This window comes from Anolis sagrei, chromosome 3 (assembly GCF_037176765.1).
Source record: "Anolis sagrei isolate rAnoSag1 chromosome 3, rAnoSag1.mat, whole genome shotgun sequence".
NCBI classification, from domain to species: Eukaryota; Metazoa; Chordata; class Lepidosauria; order Squamata; family Dactyloidae; genus Anolis; species Anolis sagrei.
In genome coordinates this window covers 31,088,071-31,113,599 of record NC_090023.1, presented here as the reverse complement: position 1 = coordinate 31,113,599, position 25,529 = coordinate 31,088,071, and the positions used below count along the sequence as shown (strand labels likewise).

The window sequence follows — 25,529 nt, the reverse complement described above, 5'->3', positions numbered from 1 at the left end:
TGGCCTCTGGGTGTTTTGGACTTCAGCTCCCACAATGCTTAACAGCTGCTAAGCTGACTGGCATTTCTGGGAGTTGAAGTCCAAAATACCTAGAGAGGACCAAAGTTATAGAATAGCTTTCATGAATGGTTGCACATCCTATACCAGATATACCATCCTTGCTATGCATAGGAACTACAATAGCAGAAGTGCTATTGCTTGAACAATTAAAAAAGAACAACTTGATTTTGCTGGAGCACTAATGTTGGTTTGTCAATCAATGATGAGGCATAGTCATCTGAGATCCCACAGTTTAGTGATCATTCAAACCAGGTCAGTATTATACCTTTGCTTGCTCACAGGATATTATTTGAACTTTCCATATTTGTTTGTTCTTTACTTAAACTAATTTTTTATCCTGCCTTTCCATCTATTATATGCCCAGGGTGACTATTGGTAAAATAACAAAGCAATTTAAAACAATCAAAGAACACATTGCAAGCCAATTACATTAAAATGCTGACAGAGCAATAAGTAAGCATAATCAATAGGCATCATCAAAAACCATATACATTTAGGGTGGTGCGTACAGAATGTAATTGCTAATGGCTTGTCATTGAGATTAGCAAAAGGATCAACGTTTGATATATGCCTCTAACTTCTCATATGCATAAAAGCTAAAATAAGTATCTATTTATTTATTTTTTAAAAAGACTGAACGAGAGAGGAATGGAGCCAAACTTTTATGTACTTACGTCTGTGCCTTCTCCAGCTTCAAACCAACGTAAAGTTTGTTCTACAATGGAAGCATTTATTTTGTACTATCAACAAATCAAATTGTTTTTCTTTGGAACCTAAATGGTCACTCATTTCCCCTTGTTCTCACATAGCCAAGAAGCATATAATTGCTCATAAGGTAAAGGTAAAGATTTTCCCCTGAGATTAAGTCCAGTCGTGTCCAACTCTGGGGATGGTGCTCATCTCCATTTCTAAGCTGAAAAGCCAGCATTGTCTGTAGACACCTCCAAGGTCATGTGGCCGGCATGACTTCATGGAGCGCTGTTACCTTCCCAGCAGAGCAGTACCTGTTGCATGTTTTTGAACTGCTAGGTTGGCAGAAGCTGGGGCTAACAATGGGAGCTCACCTTGCTCCCCAGATTTGAACTGGTGATATTTTGGTCAGCAAGTTCAGCAGCTCAGCGGTTTAACCCACTGTGCCACCGAGGGCTCCCTATAAGTGCTCATACGTAACAATAAACCAACATGTTGTAATGGTAGAACTACAATTATGGGAGACTGGGGTTCAAATTCCTATTTGGTGGAGAGGGAAATGGTATTCATTGAGTTTTCCTCCCTATTACCTCCAATTGTCTCAAGAATGTCAATCGGGCTGTGGTTTTGACCATCTTTGGTTTGAGTTCACCAGAAGTTTTCGCTCAGTGGTGGCATAATGTTTCCGTTGTACTTGGGTTTATTTGTCTATAGTCTTGTAGCTGGAAGAGACCACAAGGGTCATCCAGTCCAACCCTTTCCCCTGCAGAAACACACAATCAAACCACCCCTGACAAATGGCCACCCAGCCTCTGCTTTAAAACCCTCCAGAGAAGGAGCTTCATCATGCTTCGAAGTAGAATATTCCACTGCTAAACAGCTCTTACCGCTAGGAAGTTTTCATAGTGTTTAGGTGGAATTTCTTTCCTTTCAATTTGAATCCATTGCTCACTGTTGTAGTCTCCAGAGCAGCAGAAGACAAGCTTAACCACTACTCTGTGTGGCATTTTTTCAAACATTTAAACATGGCTATCATGTCCCCCTGGTAGTGGAGCGGATTATACCACTGAGCTACTGAACTTGCTGACGGAAAGATTGGCGGTTTGAATCCAGAAAGTGGGGTGAGCTCCCACTGTTAGCCCCAGCTTCTGCCAGCCTAGCAGTCCGAAAACATGCAAATGTAAGTAGATCAGTAGGTACCACTTCTGCTGGAGGGTAACAACACTCCATGCAGTCATGCTGGCCACATGACCTTGGAGGTATCTACGGACAATGCCTGCTCTTCAGCCTAGAAATGAAGATGAGCACCACCCCCCAGAGTTGGACACGACTAGATTTAATGTCAGGGGAAACTTTTACCTTTACCTTGTCATGTTCCCTCTCAGTCTTCTCAGTTATGTTTCCAATATTTTTGCTCCTCTTATAGTGGTAGCAATCAGTATTTGTATCAATAATTTATTTGTTTGCACTTTTTCAGAGAAGTGATTCCTCTCTAAAGAAGAAAATCCACAAAGAACAAATGAAACCTCTATTTCTCCATTGACAAGGGAGCCCCATCACATTGCTTTATAATGGGCACCACAAATGAAGAGACGGTCCCGGTGGAACAGAACTTGAACCCTCTGTGCTTTGAATGCGGGCAACAGCACTGGACGAGGGAGAACCACTTGTACAATTATCAGAACGATGTGGACGATGACTTGGTCTGCCATATTTGCCTTCAACCCTTGCTACAGCCATTAGACACCCCTTGTGGTCACACATTCTGCTACAAGTGCCTACGGAACTTTCTGCAGGAGAAGGATTTCTGCCCTTTGGATCGCAAAAGGCTCCATTTTAAGTTGTGCAAAAAATCCAGCATTCTTGTTCATAAACTGCTCGACAAGCTCTTTGTGTCATGCCCCTTTGCTTCAGTGTGTGATGAGATCATGCAACGTTGCGACCTGGAAGCTCACCTCAAAAACAGGTAAGGCAAAGAAGTGAGGGGCCTCATACAACTTCTGGGCATAACGTGTATTTCTTTTCTTCCAAGCCTTCCCTTCCCTTCCTCTAAATCAGATCTTTCTAAATGTTGCATGTCGCTGACACAACTTTTTAGATATGCATCATTTTATTATTATTATTATTATTATTATTATTATTATTATTATTTACTTCAGCCCGTAGGCGACTCAGAGCGGTTTACAACCAAATCAGTATACAAAGTGGACAGCATGAGCATTTAAAACAGTAATCATGGCAACTACATCAATATAACAATACATCAATACATCCATATAACTAATCCATCACGTTTCATCAGTAAAGTCATAATCTGATCTCCTTGTCCATTATTCCATGTTCCAATGATCAATCAATTAATTGCACTGCTTAATTAAACGCCTGTTCAAAGAGCCAGGTCTTCACTCTTCTCCTGAATGCCAGTAGGGAAGGGGCCGATCTAATGTCTGCGGGAAGGGCGTTCCACAGCTGAGGGGCCACCACTGAGAAGGCCCTGTCTCTCGTCCCCGCCAGCCGCGCTTGTGAGGCTGGCGGGATCAAGAGCAGGGCCTCCCCGGACGATGTTAATGTCCTAACATTTTGTGACACAGTAATTCAGTTTTAGTAGCAAACCAGAGGTTAAACCAGGCATGGGCAAACGTCAGACCTCCAGGTGTTTTGGACTCCAACTCCCACAATTCCTAACAACCTCAGGCCCTTTCCTTTTCCCCCCTCAACCACTTAAGCATCAACTCACATAATGTCCTTTTTTGAGAGATTTAAAATAGTCTTTCTTTGTCCATGTGGACAAACTCCTTCAGCAGCTCACTAAGCAAGAGCACACTCCAAACTCTGCCTCTCTCTGCTTCACTCTTCTCTCTGTGCACGTGCATAGTTCAAGCCTGAACAAAAATGTAACAGCATTCAAAAGTCCCAGGCTCAGCCATCTCTCCAGGCATTGCCCAACCAATCAGCTTCGTCATCTTATTTTACAGTTGACACACACACACTCACTGATTCCTTGTATGCTCCAACAATTTCTATGGCATTTTCACATAACACAACATTTGCAGTATGATTCCACTTTAATTGCCAGGATTCCAAATGGAATCATGGCACTTACAGTGGGATCATAGTGCAAAACTCCTATCGAATCATGAGAATTGCAGTTTATAATTCTCAGCCAAAAAGTTGTAGTGCCTCATGAAACTCAGGATTCCATCGGATATAACTTTTGCTGGTTGGTCAAAGTTATACTACTACTACTACTACTACTAATAATAATAATAATAATAATAATACTTTATTTATATTCCACCCTATCTCCCTTGGTGGACTCAGGGTGGATTCCAACAAATTGGCAAACATTCAATGCCTCAGTGACAATAAATACAAATATAATAACCCAGAATAATACCGCATAAAAGATATCCTAAACATAACAACTATAACTTAAATAAAACGTAATCTATCAAAAATTACAACTCTCATAAAGTTGCCATATTGCTAGAATCATGCCCCATTTCCCAGGTCCAAGCCCTACACCCTGTATTATTGTGATCCTTATATAACTGAACAGATCTGCTTGGCCTTGATATTGTAGACTTTCAAACTCAGACCTGGTAATTTCCATTGACTAAATAACTGGCTTCATTTAAGCAGAAAGGCTGAATAGAATGTCAATGGAACCCCGAGGCAGTTGTAGAGTGTGTGGCAAATTTGCAAACCAGTTTAGCAAGGAGATTAGAAGAATGAGGCACAAATGTAATTATTTCCTGGTCACTAGTCCCACCTCCAATATTACCCTTTTGCCTCATTAGCATCCCCTTGGTTTATCAGATTTTCAGGTTCATCAGATTCCCTTGAGAGCCTCAAACCTCGTGGAATACTTCCAGTTCATCTGTAATAAAATGTCACAATTTTGAGGTGGGCATCTCATTCCCAAGTATAAGTTATTTTTATAAAACCTTAGTACAGTGTTTCTCAATCGGGGGTCTAGACCTCGGGGGGAGGGGGGTTGTCAGGAGAGAGTGTCAGGGATCACCAAAGACCATAAGAAAACACAGTATTTTCTGATGGGGGTTCTGTGTGGGAAGTTTGGCCCAATTCTACAACTTCCAAATGACAAAATCAATCCCCTTCCCAAACCCACCAGTATTCAAATTTGGACATATTGGGTATATGTGCCAAATTTGGTCCAGTGAATGAAAATACATCCCTCATGTCAGATATGTACATTACAATTCATAACACTAGCAAATTTACAGTTATGAAGTAGCAACAAAAATAATGTTATGGTTGGGAGTCACCACATCATGAGGAACTGTATTAAGGGTTGACGACATTAGGAAGATTGAGAAACACTGCTTTAGTAGTTCTGGACTGGGCTTTGCCAAAAGTCACTTGCTGTACGAGACATTGCCATTATTTATTTGAAGGTGATTGTTTTTTATTTGGAGATTCTTTAGAAAAGCAATCAAAAACTCAAAAAGTAAGGGCAATTGCCCAGTATGCAACAAAACATTCAACATAAATATTAGGTATGACTTTCTGATGGTAAGAGCTATTTGGCAGTTGAATATGCTGCCCCGGAGTATGGTGGACTTTCCTCCTCTGGAGGTTTTCAAGCAGAGGCTGGGTGGCCATCTGCCAGGGGTACTTTTGTGTGTTCCTGCATGGCAGGGGATTAGGCTGAATAGCCCTTGTGGTCTCTTTCAATTCTTCTGTAATTTCATGATTCTGTGAAAAATGTTCTCCAAATTGTGAAATTTCACTGAATAATTTGTTTGTTGTACAGGAGAATATGGACAGCTAGCCAGATGCATTCACTCATATTATTATTATTTGAAAAACAAGATGAGTTGTTTCACTTTGCTGGCTGTTGTATTGGATCACATTTCAGACACTTCCCAAGTCTAGGACTGTGTGATGTATTGGCGAATAATGCGTGCAGATCCCAGTAAGGTGGTCTTCTTGAGCTGGTAATTTTTTCAGCTCCGATTGTGTTTAAGTGCAGGCCACTCCACATTCCACTTAGTATGTACCAAAAATTCTTGAGATTCACATTTTAAGATTCTTCTAAGACATTTATACAAACATGGATGTGTACACCTCCAAGTGTTTTGGTCTACAGTTTCTATTATTCCTTATCACTAGCTAGAAACTGTTGGGGAAACCGATTATGAAAACTTTCTGGCAGTTAGGGCTGATAAACTGTTGCCTTGGATGATGGTAGGGTCGCCTTCTATTGAGGTTTTTAAACTTTTATTGAGGTTTTTAAATTGTGTATTTCTGGCTGGCAGAATGGAGTTGGATGGGTTGGCCCTGGAGGTGTCTTCCAATTCTGGGTCCTTCCACACAGCCATATAACCCAAAATATCAAGGCAGAATAACCCACAATATCTGCTTTATCTGAGCTGGAATATCTGAGTCCACACTGTCATATGTCCCAGTTCAAAGCAGATCATGTGGGGTTTTATTCAGCTGTGTGGAAGGGGCCTCAATGATCTAGCAACTTATGGAGGACTTTATGTTCCCTGCCCACTTCTAAGTGATAGCAGATTGTGAAGTGTCGATGTTGGGTGCTACCTATAGATAGCACCCAACATCGACACTTCACAATCTGCTATTTATTTGTTGATGTTTTGTTCTCTTTTTATTGCGATTTTATAAAGCAGAAACAAAAAGGGCAAATGTTGTCAGAATTTCAAATACTTGTGGCAGGAATTCCAGGTTTTTTAAAATAATATGTGACGTTGGTTATCCTAGATTATTTGCTGGTAATTCCCAGTAACATCTGTAACTTTGTACAGGCAGTCCCCAGGTTATGAACGAGATTGGTTCTCTAGGTTTGTTCTTAAGTTGAATTTGTTTGTTAGTTGAAACAGGTACATTTTTAAGTATTACACCAGCCTTAGTGTGTGTATGTGTGTAGGCTTTGGATAACATAGGGAAGGGTTGCACCCCTGTGATATTTGTTTTTTCTGTCTGTGCCTTTATTCTGAAGATCTCACTTCACTTTCTGTCTCTGTAATAATTGGATTTTGAAAGAAAAAAAAAGCTTGTTTTGGAAACTAAGGATTGGTGATAAAGCTTCATTGGAGACCCCTTTTCCACTTGATAAGTCTTCCAGAAGTGAATTTCTCTTCCTATGGATAGATTTCTCTCACTTCCTATTGTCTCTCCCCCATTTGTAACTATGAGTCGTTTGTAAGTCGCATGTTTGTAACTTGGAGACTTCCTCTATTTGCATCCTCTATTTTTGTTTAATATCAGACATGACCTCTATTGTTGTAGTTCATGCTTCGATTTTAGCTACTTATATAAAATGGCAAAATCAAGGTTTGCTTTTGCAATTTTTTAAAAAAATCTCAATTTGTGGAAGGTTGAATCTGTGCATTTGGAGAGTTGACTGTATTGGTGTTTCATTGTTTGGTTATCATCAAAATTATGAGTATTTTAACAAGATGCTAAAAGCCTTTCTCACTGCATTGTGTGCCAGATATTTTGGACTATAACTCTCATCAAGCCAGACCAGCTTAATGAGTAGACAGGGATGATGGATATTGCAGTCTGAAATATCTGGTGGGCACTCTGTTGGGAAAAATAGTACTCTTCAAATGCATAAGGAAGATTGAATTGTGCTCAGGCATTTTGTGCAGTTCTCTGCTTTTGTGACTGTGTGTTTACTATTTCATCCCTAGATGTCCTGGGGCTTCCCATCGACGAGCCGCCTTGGAGAGAAGGAAAAACAGCAAGCTGCAGACTGACACTGAGAGTGAAAATGAGAGCAGTGTGATCGATCGCCCCGGTTCCCAGTCTCCGGATGCAGAGCATGCCGGGACGGGAACGACACCAGCCGAGCAGAACATTACATCAGCCACTGTTCCAGTGTGGACAGATGAGTCTGGCCTTGACAACCCTGCCTTTGAGGAGAGCACAGGAGCTGACAGTATGTTCTGTTTCTCCCTTGACATCCTGTTTGATCTGTCGCCATTAAATGTATTTTTAAAAGAAACCAAAACCCTAGGCAGTCTCAAAGACAGACTTTGTTCTTGAATGCAAACAAGCAATTGCTTTTTCCATTCACCTGTTTTGTTATTCAACTTTAATCTCACTAGCTCATTAAGAAATCCTTTCTCTCATTTGTTTTTGGCGTTAACTGCCTTCAAGTCGACTTTGACTTATGGTGACAATATGAATGAGACACCTCCAAGTCACTTTACTTTCAAAAACCCTGCTCAGATTTTGCAGTTCCTTGATTGAGTCGCTGCATTAGGAATGCAGCCTTACTATTTTCCTACTAGAGCCCCCCAAGTACAGTGGGTTAAACCCTTGTGCTGGCAGGACTTCTGACCAAAAGGTCAGAGGTTTGAATCCGGGGAGAGGGGTGAGTTCCTGTCTGTCAGCTCCAGCTTCCCATGCGGGGACATTGAGAGAAGCCTCCCATAGGATGGTAAAACATCTGGGCGTCCCCTGGGCAACATTCTTGCAGATGGCCAATTCTCTCACAACAGAAGTGACTTGCAGTTTCTCAAGTCGCTCCTGACACATATACACACACACACACAAAATCTTTTCTAGTGAGTCGTTCCTTCTCATGATAGGGCCTGGGATAGCCTTGACCTGTGAAGCCGAGGTAGAACAGGTAGAATGTAAACATTTAAATAGATTAATATGATATGGCTCAAATCAAATAAGCCCAAATGATGACCTTCCTGTTTGGATGAAACCTATCAGTGTTGAATGGCTGCCCGAGTTTTTCTTGTTTAGATAAACGAGGGATTCAGAGGAGCCAATGTGATGTAGTTGCTTGAGTGTTGGACTTGGACCCTGGGAGATCAGGGTTTGAATTCCCACTCAGAAACCCATGTAAACAGGAAGGGTTGTGAGTGATTATTACTGAAATGAAAGGCCTGCTAGAGTTTTTATTCCAGACACAATGGAAGTATCCATTTTTGGAGCTTGAAAGAAAAAAAGTTTAGAATCCTCAAGAGGAGCCACATTTGTTGAGGAAGTACATTCTTGGATGACTATAGCACAGGCATAGGCAAACTTTGGCCCTCCAGGTGTTTTGGACTTCAACTCCTACAATTCCTAGCTCAAGCGGCTGAGGAGAAAAAGGAAGGGGCCTCAGGCTGTTAGGAATTGTGGGAGTTGAGGTCCAAAACACCTGGTGGGCCAAAGTTTGCCCAAAGTTTGGGAGGAGTCTCTCATTTGGTATCAGCCATTGATTGAGGTTCCGGGTTTGAGCATGCCACTTTTGGACTCTTGCTTGCTGAGGTGTTTCAGCGAGTGTCTCTGTAGATCTTAGAAAACTATTTCTTGATTTAAGTCGTTGACGTGCTGGCTGATACCCAAACAGGGGATGGGCTGGAGATGTCACTGCCTTGGACCTTTCACTATTGGCTGCTACTTCCTGGCAGATGTCAGGTATCTTAGGCTGAGTAATCAGAAATCAGAAATGGATGGATGGCACCCAACAACAGCTAAAGGATTCTAGAAGTTGCAATCCCCAAATTTAACTTTTCCATCAAAACTCCATAAGACTGCTCATTTAATTTCCTCCCAACCTGAGACTGCAAAAGGAGAGGGCTCATTTTTTGCATTTGCACAAGTTGTGCTGGTTCAGTTGAAATTTATTTGTATCACATCATGCCAGGTGTTTTTTTGTTGCATGTCTGACAGTTCCTTCTATATGTGGTGGGCAAATCTATTTAGGTGTGTGTACATATTGAGTGTGGGTTTTTTTGTTTCAAATCGGGCAGCAACCCATCACCCGCCAAGTTTGCCAGAAGGCGAGATCACAACCATTGAAATCCATCGGTCCAATCCTTATATTGAGCTGGGAATTAGCATCGTGGGTGGCAATGAAACACCTTTGATCAACATTGTTATTCAGGAAGTTTATCGAGATGGGATTATTGCTAGAGATGGACGGCTCCTTGCTGGAGATCAAATACTGCAAGTATGTCTGTAATTATACATTCATGTGTGCTTACGTCTGTCGAGACTCTGCAGCGCCATATCAAATGAAGGAGATGTGGCCAGGAAAGAGTCATAATTTCCTGGCAGCCACTTGCTATTCCTTGTTTCTGGGCAAACGTTAGCAGCTTCAGGTTGGAAAAAAAATGATATTATTCAGACAAAGGAGGATTTACTATTTCACTGTTGATATAGTGAGTAACATAGCTCTTGGGGTTTTCAACCTATCACTGTTTTGGTTGCATTGCATTTTTTTCTAAATGTGGGAAGTCAGACAGCTGTCTGTCTGTCTTCCTCTGTTGAATGATGTGAAAGGCTTGCCGGAAGCTGTCTTGCAGCACACAACATCCTGTGGAATTACTTGTAATAATACAGTAGCATAATTTGCAATGCCCAGTGGTATATATTGCCTTGGATCATCTCTATAACTTTTGCTTGATACCAACTTGGTATACATTTTCATAGAATCATGGAATCATGTAATCATAGAATTGGAAGAGGTCACATGGGCCATCTAGTCCAACCCCCTGCCATGCAGAAAAAGCAGAAAATACCCCCAAAAGGTGGCCACCCAGCCTCTTTTTAAAAGCCTCCAAGGAAGGAACTTCCACCATACTCTGAGGCAGAGAATTCCACTGTTGAACCAATTTTACATTCAGGAATTTCTTCCTAATATTCAGTTGGAATCTCCTTTCCCTGAACCTATAGCAAAACCATGTCCTAGTCTCCAGGGCTGCAGAAAACAAGCTTCCTCTTCCCTATGACATCCTTTCAAATATTTAAACATGGTGATCATGTCTTCTTATGCAGGCTAAGCCACTTCTCCTAGGGCTTAATTTCCAGACCTTTGATCATTTTGTATCATTATCCCAAATAGAATTACCTATACTGAATAGGGGAAAGAGGAACAAGTTTGTAGGAGACACAGCTGTTGCAAAAATACAAAAACAGGGGAGGACAAATGGAATGGATTATTCTAGAAAAGGACATGGGTGGCTGTAGTTTACCATACTACAGCGATTTGTTGTAGGGAAGGATGGAATAGGGGAAAAAGGGAGGGCAAATGGAATGTAGTTTCCTAAAATGAGCATGACTGTTTGTAGCATTTTCTTACAGGTTTCCACTTATTTTTCCCCCCTCCAGGTCAATAACTCTGATATCAGCAATGTATCCCACAACCACGCCAGAGCTATTCTATCCCAGCCTTGCGCAGTGTTGCACCTCACCGTTCTCCGAGAGAGGCGCTTTGGGAGCCGAACTCACAACCACAGTGACAGCCCTCCCCAGCGAGAGGAAAGTTTTCACGTGACCTTGCACAAACGAGATTCCAGTGAGCAACTTGGCATTAAGTTGGTGCGCAGAACGGATGAGCCGGGAGTTTTTATCCTTGACCTTTTAGAAGGGGGCCTGGCTGCTCAGGATGGAAGGCTGTGTAGCAATGACAAGGTGTTGGCCATCAACGGGCATGACCTGAAGCATGGCACACCTGAATTGGCTGCTCAGATTATCCAGGTAAGGCTCAAATTAAGCAAGAATGAAGTCACAATTATCTGTTACAGGAATAGGCTGCTGTTTGGTATTGAGGTTCTGCATTGTCCCCTCTACCTTTCATGAAGTGCTGTGTGACGTTTAGCCATTCAGGGTTTCTGGGGCATTACTTTTTTTAGTTTTGTGTCAAGAGCAACTTGAGAAAATGCAAGTCGCTTCTGGTGTGAGAGAATTGGCCATCTGCAAGGATGTTAGCCAGGGAATGCCAGGATGTTTTATCATCCTGTGGGAGGCTTCTCTTATATCCCCGCATGGGAAGCTGGAGCTGACAGACAGGAGCTCACTCAAACCGCCAACCTTTCAGTCAGCAGTTCTGCCACCACAAAGGTTTAACCCATGTTGCCATCAGGGTCTCCTGAGGGGTTACTGCAGCCAACTAACTTTCCACAATTGTTCACCCCTGAGCTAGACAGAGGATAAGAGGAAATGAGAGGGCACAGGACGGATGTACAAAGCCTTTGTAAAACAGATCTGCTTTGTCTGGCTTCGATTACAGAGGTATGCCTGTTATCTGTTTATTATCAAGGCAGGAAAGGAAAATCCATTCTTAAAAGTAAACAGTGCTTTTCCCCTTCCATGGCGATGACAGCAATTGCCAGGAAATCCCACAAGGCCTGTGAAAGCTGCAAAGATGGACAGGAAGCCACATGCAGCTAGTGAACTATATCTTGCCCGCCATTCTATTAGATACCATGTCTCATTTCGGGAAAAGTTTCAATAGAGAAATGGCATATCGAACTACTATCTTCAAGAGGCTCAAGCTGTTAACATTTTCCACTCCGTTATTTGCAAATCACCGCCCCCTTCAGGAAAAAAAACCCACCTTCTGTAAATATGGTGCAAGTGGCAGGTTGACATCTTGCAGCATGCAAAATGGTCCCAATATCTCAGTGCCTACTTCATTACAATATCAAGCATATGTGTTATTTTGGCTTCCATAAGAAAGCAGTTCGTAACAGGACATCTTGTGGCATAAAATATAAACAGCATTATTTTCCTGCATTAAAGGAACTGCTACAACATTCTTGGATATAGTCGTGCAGTTTTGTTATTATGATAAATCACCACAATTAATAGACATTTTTATGTATGATGCCTTTTATCCATTTTTTGATTAACCCTTGTATGCTGTCAACCAATAGAAACCTCTCAGTTTATCTTCATTGTCGTTCTCCCAATAAAAAAGATACCACAGCAGAAATTATTTTTCTCTTATATCACTTAATATTTGCTTGTCAGTTGGAAAAGCAAAGGCTATACATGCAGACTACTGTTCTTTTTGGAAAAAATGCATTCATAATTTTTTGAAAAGGAAAAAATGATGTTATATCCCTTTGGCAAATGTGAATCTTCTTGAACATCTGGAAACCACCTTTTAAAAACCACTAGTCAAGGAAAGGCATGACCTTTTTAGAAGTCAACCCTTTGAAAAAGTAATGTTCACAAGCGTTCATGTAATGGCACACAGGTAAATCATGTGTTACACTGATAAACCATGTCTTTGAACTGCCAGAGACAAATGCATGCCACTGCACAAAAAAACCATATATTTGGCTAGCAGAGTTTGAAAAATGTTTCTTTGAAGTTGAAGTTGAAGTTGCAGTTACCCAAAACATATATTCTCCCTTGAAACCTCTTAGTTTAAAATATGCACTCAAAGACAAAAACAAAGTCTTCTTTAAAAAGTAACATCTCTTGTTTACTCACAAGCATATTGTATTAATTCACTATACATGCCCATTTCTTATTAAAGTTCAGTTATATGGGGTGTAGTTTCTCTGTGTTGAGAACACAGGGCATCATTCTTAATCAATAGTCCAAAGTCTTGCTATATTACATGTTATGAAAGTCCAAACTATATAACTATACTCACTGCTTCTCAAAGCAAACATATAGTAAACAAATGACATCTGCTTCCATTGAAGTCCAAGAGCATACGGCATCCACCTCCACTGAGGTCTAAGCGAAGTGCTAACATTGAAATCCAGAAACATACCAATAACAAAATGGAGTGGAGTCGGACCATTCTCAGTACAATCACATGTTTGTAGTCCCTCCCACACCAAAGAGGTGAGCCAAACTGGCTAATCAATATATACATAGACTACAGGTTAGAAAATATATACATTAACAGACAAATAGTGAAGGCTAGGAAGGTTGCTATTTCCAACAGTTCTACCTATGGCTGTTTTCCAGCTGTTCTAGTAGGGGAAAATCATTTTTCAGCATAATTTTTCCCCCCGGTTCTAACACAGTGAAAGAGCTTAAGATGTCTGGGACAGAAAAGCACCAACTTAGCACTATTCAACCAAGAAATGCAGTCCCCCTCATAAGAACCTAAGGAGCTGCCTTTGAAGCAGGTTGGACCGTTTGTCCTTGTAATCCAGTATTTTCTTCTGAGTCTGTGCTAGCTGAAGAATGATTTTCCTACAAGGGAGCCTGCCCTGGTATTGAGATCTTTATGGACCCTTCACTTAATCCAACTTCCCAAAATTAAATTTGTGAGAACATGAGAGAGGACATTTTCAGCTAACACTCGCAGGCTGTGAAAGTCCCTGTCAAAGAAACTAGATCTGTTTCCCTTGTACTACAAATACTTTTTAAACAAAATCAGGCAAGCTTTTTTGGTAGCTAATGTGGGTTTTTAGTAAGGCACTTTGTTTTGTTTTGTTTATTGGTTTGATTTATTTTTACTGGCTTTTAACATTTCAATTGACATATTTTATTCTTTTAATAACTCAAGGATTGAGATCTGCTGAGAAGGATAATATCCTCTGTTCCCACCAGAGATGTCAATTCACTGTGTCAGGACATGGAAGAGAGTTTTAAAACTGTGAACATGTTTGCACCAAATATTTTAGAAATTCACGACTGAGGAATTATAGAAACATATACCTAAAAAGTGATTGCATTTGTTCCTGCAGTGTAGCATAACTTGAGAATCTGTGGTTCTTATCTTAGCTTGAAGAATCTTTTAATGTTTTCCTTCTTACAACTGTATGACACACTGATTTTACTCCATGTTCTTCTTCAGGCCAGCGGAGAACGGGTGAGTCTAACCATTTCTAGACCTGCCAAGTCTCAGATTGTGACCATCCTAAGAGATGGAGGCACCCACCCAGTCAGCCAGCACCCGTCTCACACACTCTACCACAGCAGCAGGCCCAGCCCACACAGGGTACGTCTCAACAGGCTGCCATTTATTTGGGAGTTAGGGGTTATATTTGGTTGGTTTCCATTTTAATGCAGGCTCATAACCTTGTGTGTTGGAGGGAAATTAGATCGCAAGAAGATCAAACCAGTCCATACTCCAGGAAATAAAGCATGACTGCTCATTGGAGAGAAGGATATTAGAGGCAAAGATGAAGTACTTTGGTCACATAATGAAAAGACAGGAAAGCTTGGAGATGCTGGGGAGAAGGGAAGAACAAAGGAAGAGGGGCCAACCAAGGGAAAGATGGATGGATGGTATCCTTGAAGTGACTGGCTTGACCTTGAAGGAGCTAGGGTGGTGATGGCCTCAGGGAGCTCTGGCATGGGCTGGTCCATGAGGTCACAAAGAGTTAGAAGTAACTGAACAAACAACAACAACATAATTTGCATTTCTTAAATCAATACATGAATCAAAATACATTCATCCTTGTTATAATTTTGCAATCCAGGTCTCAAAAAACACAATGCAAAATATGCTAGGGAACATTACACACAAAGATATGTATTTTTTAAAAAAATTACACACAAATTTGCTTTATGTTGCACAAAAATGAATTCATAGAATTATGGAAAACTTAAGTTGGAAGAGACTCCAAAGGCCATGCAGTCCCACTCATTGCCATTCGGGAACATTCAATCAAAGCACCCCCAAGAAATGATCATCCAGACTCTGAAGAGGCAGCATATTCTAGTACCAAACTGCTCTTACCACCAGGAAGTTCTTCCTAATGTTTAGATGAATTTTTTTATCCTGCAGTTTTGGATCCATTGCTCCATATCCTAATCTCCAGATCAGGGGTCCTCAAACTTTTTAAACAGAGGGCCAGGTCACAGTCCCTCAGTGTTGAAGGGCCGGATTATAATTTGAAAAAATACATGAATGAATTCCTATGCACACTGCACATATCTTATTTGTAGTGCAAAAACACTTAAAAACAATACAATAATTAAAATGAAGAACAATTTTAACAAATATTAACTTATTAGTATTTCAATGGGAAGTGTGGGCCTGCTTTTGGCTGATGAGATAGATTGTTGTTGTTGTTGTTGTTGTTGTTGTTGTTGTTGTTGTTGTGTGCTTTCAAGTCATTTCAGACTTAAGTTGACCCTAAGTGAGGGCCAGGTAAAAGACCTTGGAGGACCGCATTCGCCCCCCGGGCCTTAGTTTGAGGACCCCAGCTCGAGATAATTCTTGTGCAGATTTTCTTTTTTAAAAAACATGCAAATTTGAGACAGAACAAACAGAAGATTGGGAACAGTGATAAACTGAGGAAGAGCAAAAATCAAAATGGGTTGCTGTGAGTTTTCCAGGCTGTATGGCCATGTTCCAGAAGGTGATTAATTACAACATTCACACTTGCCTGCAAAAGACAAGAGTTTTTTCTCCCACCCTGGGCCTTTCACAGATATATAAACCTCACTTGCCTAGTTTCCAATATATCTCATAACCTCTGAGGATGGCTGCCATAGATGTGGGCCAAACGTCAGAGGATGCTTCTGGAACATGGCCATACAGCCCAGAAAACTCACAGCAATCCAGTGATTCTGGCCATAAAAGCCTTCAACAACAACAACAAAAATCAAAATATTATGGTTCGCTGAAAGAAATAGTGCCCAATTATCAATAAAAGAGTTAGTTAAACCCACCAACTGTGTAAGAGCAAAGTAGAGTAACACACATGTAGGAAAATGGCTCATCCATGGATAGATGGTCTCAAATGGTGCTGAAATCATTGTTTTATTCATTTTTTACATTTTTGTTCCACCTTTCCTTCATTGAGTTCAGAACAGCATGTGTGAGTTTCCCTTTCCCCTAGTGTTGTCTTCATAACAACACTACGACAAAAGCTAAGTTGAGAAACCGTGATTGGCCCAAGGACACCCAATGTGTTTCGGGAAGTTCCATACTCTGACCACTCCCACCATCTCTGATGTCCATATGTAGTGGAGGGCATCATGCAAGATCTGAATGCATAATTTCAGCAACTACTTAAGTCTCCATTTGTGTAAACTTGAGCAGATAAAACAAACCCCATGGTTCTAATTTCCATTTTACCCCAAAGGCTGGAATGAGGGGGGGGGGGTATAAATGCCATTGTCTGTCCAAGGCAGGAATCTTGTTGCCATTCAGATGTTTAGAACTGGAACACATAGGACCCCAAACTATCATAGCCAAAAGTCAGGCATGCTGGGAATTGAAGTCCAGCAACATTTGGAGGAATGCACAATTTTACCTCATATTAATCCCAACCAAAATAGATTTGTTAAATCAATGGAAATTTAGTACGTCAACCCTTTCATAAATTCCATGGTTCAGTGAGTTTGTTCTAGGTAGCATTAGCAATTTGACTTAGGTGATTATGCTCTATTGTACTGTCTGAATTAAATATCAACGGTATAAGAAAAGATCCACTAATATTTTACATTTCCCAGGATTTTTACTAAAGCATTCAAGATCAAAGAGAGGGTGAAAGAGAAGCCCATACATACGCCTGTACGTGACTAAATGTGGGTTTCAGATCCAGGTTGACCTGAATGTCTGCCTCAAATGTCAACACCTATTATCTTCTTTCAGGATCTCTCACAGTGCGTGACTTGCCAAGAGAAGCACATTACGGTGAAGAAGGAGCCCCATGAATCCCTTGGTATGACCGTAGCAGGAGGCAGAGGCAGCAAAAGTGGAGAACTCCCCATCTTTGTCACAAGCGTACAGCCTCACGGTTGCTTGGCCAGAGATGGCAGGATCAAAAGAGGTGGGAAAGGAGTGATCTCTTGGGTCGAAAACTCTGTTATGTGCAAATCCTGCTGAAATATAGGGGGAGCGCCATTCATCTTGCACAACTCCTCTTTCATTCATCTTGCACATCTCCATGTAGCTTATGCAGGAGATATTTCCCAGCATCCTATAAAGACAGTATGATACTGACTGCACTCTGGGCAGAGTCAGGCAGCTATAACAAAAGAAGGCAGGCAGATGGGCAGCCTTTTTACTGGTGCTTCCCTTCCCTTGTGATGACTGCATTTTCATAAGTACAGGATGATTAGCTGTTACTTGAAATGCTTGAGTTAAAAATTGTTTTGGATTCCCCCCCCCCCCCCCCAATTTGGAATATCTGCATATATGTACATAGTGAGATATCTCTGAGATAAAACTCAAGTGTAAACATGCAATTAATGTGTTTCATGTGCACCTTATACATATAGCCTGAAGCTAATTTTGCACACAACCATTAATTCTGTGAAGGAAACAAAGTTTGCATACATTGAGGCATCAAAAAGCAAAGATGTTCCTATCTCAACCACCCATGTGGACAATTTTGGAATATTTTGATGTTGTCATTCCAGAAAAGGGTTGCTCAGACTGTATGACCATATTACACACAGCTTTGTGTTCTTGAAGGTTTTGTCACTGCCTTCAGTATACTATTTGATTTACTGAGCTTGCAGAAACTGTAATGCCCAGTGGGACAATAAGCAGCGTCAGAGTCCCCTTTGAGGAGATAAAGCGGGATGTAAATAAACATAAGCATAATACAATATAACAACAATAACAATAATAATTGCAAAGTCTCTGGCACAAGCCAGTAAAGGTGGTCCCAGAAGTGATCAGTACACTGGGTTCAGTTCCTAAAGACCTTGGCCAGCACTTAAAAACAATAGATGCTGACAAATTTGCCATCTGTCAGTTGCAAAAGGCCACCCTACTCGGATCAGCATGCATTATTTGCTGATACATCACATAGTCCTAGACACTTGTGAATTGTCTGATGTGTGATTGAATACAAAAGCAAGCATAGTGAACTTGTTTGCTGTGTACTAATCTTGTTGTGCATCAAATAATAATAATAATAATAATAATAATAATAATAATAATAATAATAATAAATAATTCGAACTGCAAAAGCTCTGGCATAAACCAGTACAGGTGGTCCCAGTGGTCTTTGGCACACAGGGAGCTGTGCCAAAAGATCTCAGCCAGCATTTGAAAACAATAAACATTGACAAAATCATGATCTGTCATCTGCAAAAGGCCACCTTACTTGGATCTGTGCACATCATTTGAAAATACATCACACAGTCCTAGACGCTTGGGAAGTGTTCAACTTGTGATTTTGTGATACGAAATCTAGTATATAGATCTGGTTTGCTGTGACATACTGTGCTTTTGTGTCAGTCAATAATAATAATAATAATAATAATAATAATAAATGGCAAAGACTCTGTCACAAGCCAGTAAAGGTGGTCCCATCGGTGATCAGTACACTGGGTGCAGTACCCAAAGACCTTGGCCAGCACTTAAAAACAATCAGCACTGACAAAATTATCATCTGTCATGTGCAAAAAACCACCCTACTCGGATCTACACACATTATTTGCCGATATGTCACGTAGTCCTAGACACTTGGCAAGTATCTGACGTGTAATCAAACACAAGAGGTAGCATAGTGACCTTGTTTGCTGCGTACTAATCTTGTTATGTATCAAATAATAATAATAACAACAACAAGAAGAGTGATGTAAGTTTATCACTGTATTAGTATAAGTTTGTATTATACAAGCATGATGCATGTGGCACTGTGACTACACTGGCTTATTTGATCCAAGTGCTAGTTAGGAGCACTTGTGTTCCTGCGTAGGGAAGTCAAACATGTCTAAACACCTCATAAGAGTTTTTCCCGCTCTGCTTTCTTTTCTCCTAGGTGATGTGCTGATGAATATTAATGGCATTGATCTGACCAACCTAAGTCACAGTGAAGCGGTGGCAATGCTCAAAGCCAGTGCTGCCTCTTCAGTTGTTGCCCTAAAAGCCTTGGAGGTTCAGATTGCTGAAGAACAGCCCCAGGCAAGCGACGAGCCTCCCAGCACCATCAGCGAGAATGAATATGATGCAAGCTGGTCTCCATCGTGGGTGATGTGGCTGGGGCTTCCAAGGTATTGCTTCACAGCCAACTAAACACCAATAGTTCTTCCTCTAATCTTCTATAGCTGTTGCATGTTAGTTTGAGCAGGCCTTTAGTTGCCTTCAGATAATCTTCTTGTTGCTTTGTAGACAAGTCATTATACGGTGTGCTTTTTTACAAAGTTAAAGTATGATCTAGTCACTAGAGAGCCAGTGTGGTGTAGTGATAAGAGTCCCTCAAAACGGTGGGTGATCTCAAGCCAGTTTTTATCTCTCAACTTGACCTGCCTCACAAGGTTTTTTGTAAGTTTGAAACAGGAAATGTGAGAATCATGTGCAGTGCTGTGAACTCATTAGAGAAAGAGCTGGAGAGATGTGCATTTAAGTAACCTATCCATCCTAATAAGCAATAGAGGATGTATGCACCTAATGTTTTGCATGGGGAAATGGAAGGGCAGGCAGGAAGACAGTATAGATCTCCCACAGCGGGTAGGCTGTTAGGAATTGTGGAAGTTGGAGTCCAAAACACCTGGAGGGCCAACGTTTACCTGTGGCTGGTGTATACAGTGGGGTTAGGCCTTCATTAAGGACGGGGGAAAGCGCCTCATGAGAACAACATGTAGATGGAACAGACAGAAATGGAATATATGGTCACTCTTCAAAGGCACATTGGAAGAGCCAAGTTTTTAGATGTTGCTTAAAGGCTACTAAGTTGGGGGCTTCCCTAACCTCCCCAGGAAGTGAGTTCCAAAGCCGAGGAGAAGGCTCTCTCCCTCGTTCCCACAAGTCGTACTTCTGATGGGGGAAGGGGCGAAAGGAGGGCCTCCCCAGAGGATCTAAGAGATTGTGCAGGTTTATGGTAGGAGATGCGGACACTGAGATAGATGCACCTTAAATTGAGACCAGAAGATGAATGGCAGCCAATGGAGCTCCTTAAACGGGAGTAGACCGCTCCCTGTAATTCACCCCAGTTAGTAGTCTGGCTGCCGATTGTTGGACCAATTGGAGTTTTCGGGCCGTCTTCAAGGGAAGCCCCATGTAGAGTGCATTGCAATAGTCCAGTCTAGGGGTAACTGGTCAAGTCAGACTTCACGAGGTATGGTCGTGGCTGGCGGACGAGCTTTAATTGTCAATTAAAAAATTTAATTGTCAAATTAGTTGACCATTAATGTGATGCAATTAGAATATTTTTGAAAGGGAAAAAGCATTATATACTTAGGATTTTTAACAATGTTAGCAAGTGTTCAAAGTAAGCATAAAGAATTCCATAGAATTTAATTCACTGCAGCAAGTTAAACTGCTGAGCTACTGCTGAAATTGCTGACTGAAAGGTCAGCGGTTCGAATCCAGGGAGTGGGGTGACCTCCTGCTGTTAGCCCCAGCTTCTGCCAACCTAGCAGATAGAAAACATGTAAATGTGAGTAGCTCAGTAGGTACTGCTTCATCAAGAAGGTAAAGGCGCTCCATGCAGTCATGCTGGCCACATGACCTTGGAGGCATTTACAGACAATTCTGGCTCTTTGGCTTAGAAATGGAGATGAACACCACCGCCCACAGTCGGACACAAGTAGACTTAATGTCAAAGGGAAACCTTTACTTTACCTTTTAGTACTCCCCTAAATGTATGTTGGGGCTAGATTAGTGTAAAAGAATTACAAGACATATCTTTCATTTTGTGATACTCTGTTTCCACAGTTGCCTGCACAGTTGTCACGACGTAGTGCTACGGAGGAGCAATTTGGCAAGCTGGGGCTTTAGCATTGTTGGGGGCTACGAAGAGAATCACACAAACCAGCCTTTCTTCATAAAAACGATTGTTCTGGGAACACCAGCATACTTTGATGGAAGACTTAAGTAAGCAATTTCATTTCCTCCTTTTATGCTACTTTGAAATAAAGAGGTACAGAAGCCAAGGCTAATGTGTGATTCTGCACATTGAGTGTCATGTAAATTGCTGTTAGGGCAAGAATTTAAAAAATGGGCCTAGGTAAATTAAAAGGGTCAGATCAAGACTAGTGCAAAAAACCATGAAGCCAACAGGAAATTGAAAGTTACTTGGGAAGGCCCAGAGCTCAAATACTGTTCCCATCCTAAATATCTTGGCATCACCTTAAATCGAACACTGACATTTAGGAAACACTGTAAGAACACCAAGCATAAAGTAGGTGCACACAATAACATCCTGCGGAAACTTACTTGGGGGTGCAGACCCTAATAAGAACATCAGCCTGGTCTTGTCTTATTCAACTGCTGAGTATGCCTGCCCAATTTGGCACAAGTCTGCCCATGCGAAGCAGGTGAACATAACATTGAATGAAACATGCAGAATAATCACAGAATGTCTCAAACCTACACCAGTTGATAAACTCTGCAAGCAAGCTGGCATTCCCCACTCCCTCACCCAATGTGCAACAGGAAGTTGCTGCTGAGAGAAATAAGGTTGAACACAGTGAAAGCCATTCACTACATGGCTACCAGCCTCCTCCCAGAAGACTCAAATCAAGGAAAAGCTTCATGAGAACCACCATTCCTCTTAACGTTCGCCTTATAACAGCAAGAACATCCCTCTAGGCAGCTAAGCCCGGAAATCCCCCCACAAGGGTCTTCCTACAGGGGCAAACCAAGAATGTGCAGTTTGGAAGTCCTTGAACGGACTCAGCAGTCGAGTGGGCAGATCAAAAGACAACCTAGCAAAATGGCACTACTTAAAAGGATCCTCCACTTTGTGCAACTGTGGAACAGAACAGACAACTCCACATCTGTATGCTTGTCCACTGCGCCCTGCCTCATGTACAGAGAATTGCTTAAAGCTACAGACAATGTGGTTGCTGTTGTCCATTTTTGGTCAAAAATATTTAGCTGCTTGTGCTCCTTCTATTTTTATCAGTTTTATACTTATTTGTATAATGCTTAAGATACAAAATAAATAAAATAAAAATGTGCAAAGCAAAAATGTGAGTATTTATATATTTACTAAACACTGCCATGTCTCTCTCTCTGTGTTTTTCTCCACAGATGTGGCGATATGATTGTTGCAGTCAATGGACTTTCAACTGTTGGGATGAGCCATTCAGCGCTGGTTCCTATGTTGAAGGAGCAAAGGAATAAAGTAACATTGACAGTTATCTGCTGGCCAGGAAGTCTTGTATAGACTCACAAAGCAACATCCCCTTGTGTTCAAGCAGCTTCTTTTTTCTAAATGGCTGGTTCAAAACTTTCAAGCAAGCTGTGTTTGTTTTTTTCTTCTTCTGTTCCTTTTTCTTTTCTACTATTGATGCAGCTGGTAATAAGCTGGGCCAAAAATGCTACCTTCATAACTGGGAGAGTTGGGAGGGGAGGGTGGAAGGAAGGAAGATGCTCAACCTCACTGTGTGTATCCATCTTGAAAAGCCATTCCTATCATGTTTATTGGGTTTTCTTTTTGGTTTTTCACGCATTGACACCCAGAACATCCATGTGTGCCCACACTTGAGGGTCTCAGAGCGTGTTTAGAGGTCATCATTGTCCAAGAAACTCTAGTGCTTATTGACATTACGGCCAGGCTAATATGCTGGTATGCTATGAAGCTACTGTTAGGTAATCTCAATATGTTGGCAGAGTTTGAGAGAGTGAGGAGATAAATGGGAACTGTTATACAGGACCTTTAATGTTACAAACCAGAGTATGGAAATGTTATTTTTTTTTGAACTCGGACACTGAGAAGCTCCCAGCGAGTATGGCCGGTATGCTGGCTTAGGGTTTCTGAGAGTTCTAGTCCACCAAAGTAATTTTTCCAGGCTCTGCACAACACCCATTAGTAAAGGTGCTTCATATATAAAGTACTTGGTTTCTTCTAGTTTTCGCAGTCACCATGGTTTGGCCAAGAAAACATCTGGAAGCATGCTTTATACTTCTTAAAGTGTGTTCCTAGTGCAGTCATGTAGTACTTCTGCAAGTTGCTCCTCTATCTCAAAATCCCTCCATATCTCTCAAAGGACAGGAAATGCCTTATGCTATGGCTGCTATAAAGAAGTTGCAGGAAGTATAGTCATCCTTCCACATTTGCAACTTCAAATTTTGCAGATTTGGTTTTTTGTGGATTTGATCAAAAATGTTCTCTCTAGGAGCCCCTAGGTCCTGTGGTCAGCTTACAGTGAAAGTTGATTGTAGAGTTGTGCTGGAAGACCTAGACCTTTCTAGAGAGGTATTCTCTCAGGTAAAAAAATAGGAATTCCTTTATTTGCAGTGTTTCACTTTCAGAGGGATCCTGTGCCCCTAACCCTAGCAAATGTGGAGGGCTGACTATAGCCCCAAGTGGCACATGCTGGACATAATAGTTGCCCCATGTGAAAATAACACAACATACTCCCCATTGTCTGGAAAGTCTCTCCTCCAGTGGCAGCTATTGCCATCTCCAGATAATGCAATGCAGGTTTTTCCAAGGATACAGCCGATAGGTGGGCCATGGCCCCATGTTATGGCCTTTACCCCAGAAAAGCATTTACTCTAGCAGATTGTGAGTGTCAGTGTATGAATCTGTTCCTAAATGCAATCAGCACTCCCGTGTTTCAGCTCCAAGCATGGCAATAGCTTTGTCAGAACAGTCTCTGTATCATCCAGTTGCGGTTTTAGTGTGAATTGTCGTGTAAATTGCACTGGGGTTACTATGTCAGGTCCATGCCAGCCTTTGAGATCTTCACTGTGACATGGATGGTTTCCATATCAGATACACAAAGTACATCCCACACGCATAATCGCCACTATTTTTACGGGAAAAGGTTGTGTATACTGTGTGTTAAGAGAAATCGAAATCTTGTAACCTGAATAAATTATGAAAACTTGCAATTGCATCTGTATTTTGCATAATTTATTCTGCTCCGGCAATCATTGAATGGAGAGATGGAGCCATAGAATACTGTGAAGCCCTGGAAATCCTGTTCAGCCTAGTTTCAGTGTTCGGTAAATATTTTTCTTTGTTTTTTAATGAACATGTTAAAGTTTGCAAATCAATAATCACAGCAAACAGAACAAATAGCTCAAAATCATATAAACCCCTACAAACTTTCAATACTGTGATCCTGGCAGTGTTAAATTGTGTGCCAAATATTGGTTTCCAGTCCCGTGCAATGTGCCGCAGGATACCGGAACTGGCAAAACACTTGATTTTGAACTACAGCTTCCAGAATCACCATGGTCATGTTGGCTAAGATGATTTTGAAAATTGTATGCTGAAACAGCCAATTTTCAAAACTCTGGTCTAAACTAGGCCACAAAAAGCCTTCAGTGCATCCATGGGATGGTCTGTGTCAGTTCTGTATAGATATGTACTGGTACAACCATTGTATAACTAGGCATTCTGCACTAGGTTAATCCATCAGTCATAATTTAAAATTTACAGTGCATATCAAAACTCTTTTTTTCTGGATTAAATGTGAACTGTTTACGTTCAGCCCCTTATAGACAGAGCCTAAACATTTGGCCATCTGGGCTGCTGTGCATTTTTCGTACTGTATGGCTATGTTCCAGAAGCATTATCTCGTGACATTTCACCCACATCTATGGCAGACATCCTCAGAGGTTGATGGGTCTGTTGGAAACTATGTGAGGTTTGTATGTCTATGGAATGTCCATTTGCTTCATTTCCAACAGACCCCTCAACCTCTGAGGGTGCCTGCCATAGATGTGGGTGAAACATCAGGAGGGAATGCTTCTGGAACATGGCCATACAGCCTGAAAAATGCACAGCAACCCAGTGATTCTGACTATGAAAACCTTTGACAACACATTTGGACATCTGTCAGGGGTGCTTTGAATGTGATTCTCCTGCTTCTTGGCAGGGAGTCGGACTGGATGGCCCACGAGGTCTCTTCCAGCGTTATTCTAGATGTGTGATATCCAGGAACAATCAACCCATCCTATATAATTTTAAATCCCCTTTATAATTTTTGCAAACTGAAATGGAAGATTCATTTAGACATTGTCAGCCTCCTTTTCCCCAAAGCGAGTTGTAGTGGGAGAGATCAAACTAGTTGTATCCCTTTTGTGCTCTTTAACACACATTTTGAAAAGGACAGATACTTATCAAGCATCTTCATATTCACCTGCTCTTTTCTCCATAATTTTCCAAGAGCCTGTCCTTTTCCGAGGACACATTTTCATCCCATAGCTTCATTTG

General features: G+C 41.3%; 1 protein-coding gene across 2 annotated transcripts in view; it reads left to right on the top strand.

The window, feature by feature from the left end:
* Positions 1-24,199, top strand: part of LNX2 (ligand of numb-protein X 2) — a 101,236-nt gene extending 77,037 nt beyond the window's left edge. For both annotated transcript variants that reach the window (XM_060770891.2, XM_060770892.2), the window contains 9 exons: positions 2,228-2,716; positions 7,434-7,681; positions 9,498-9,697; positions 10,858-11,226; positions 14,297-14,440; positions 17,051-17,228; positions 19,176-19,407; positions 21,071-21,229; positions 22,391-24,199. In XM_060770891.2, coding sequence (XP_060626874.2) covers positions 2,322-2,716; positions 7,434-7,681; positions 9,498-9,697; positions 10,858-11,226; positions 14,297-14,440; positions 17,051-17,228; positions 19,176-19,407; positions 21,071-21,229; positions 22,391-22,526 — 2,061 coding nt within the window. In that variant the 5' untranslated portion in view covers positions 2,228-2,321 and the 3' untranslated portion in view covers positions 22,527-24,199. The remainder of the gene's footprint in view (positions 1-2,227; positions 2,717-7,433; positions 7,682-9,497; positions 9,698-10,857; positions 11,227-14,296; positions 14,441-17,050; positions 17,229-19,175; positions 19,408-21,070; positions 21,230-22,390) is intronic.
* The last annotated feature ends 1,330 nt before the right edge of the window (positions 24,200-25,529 follow it).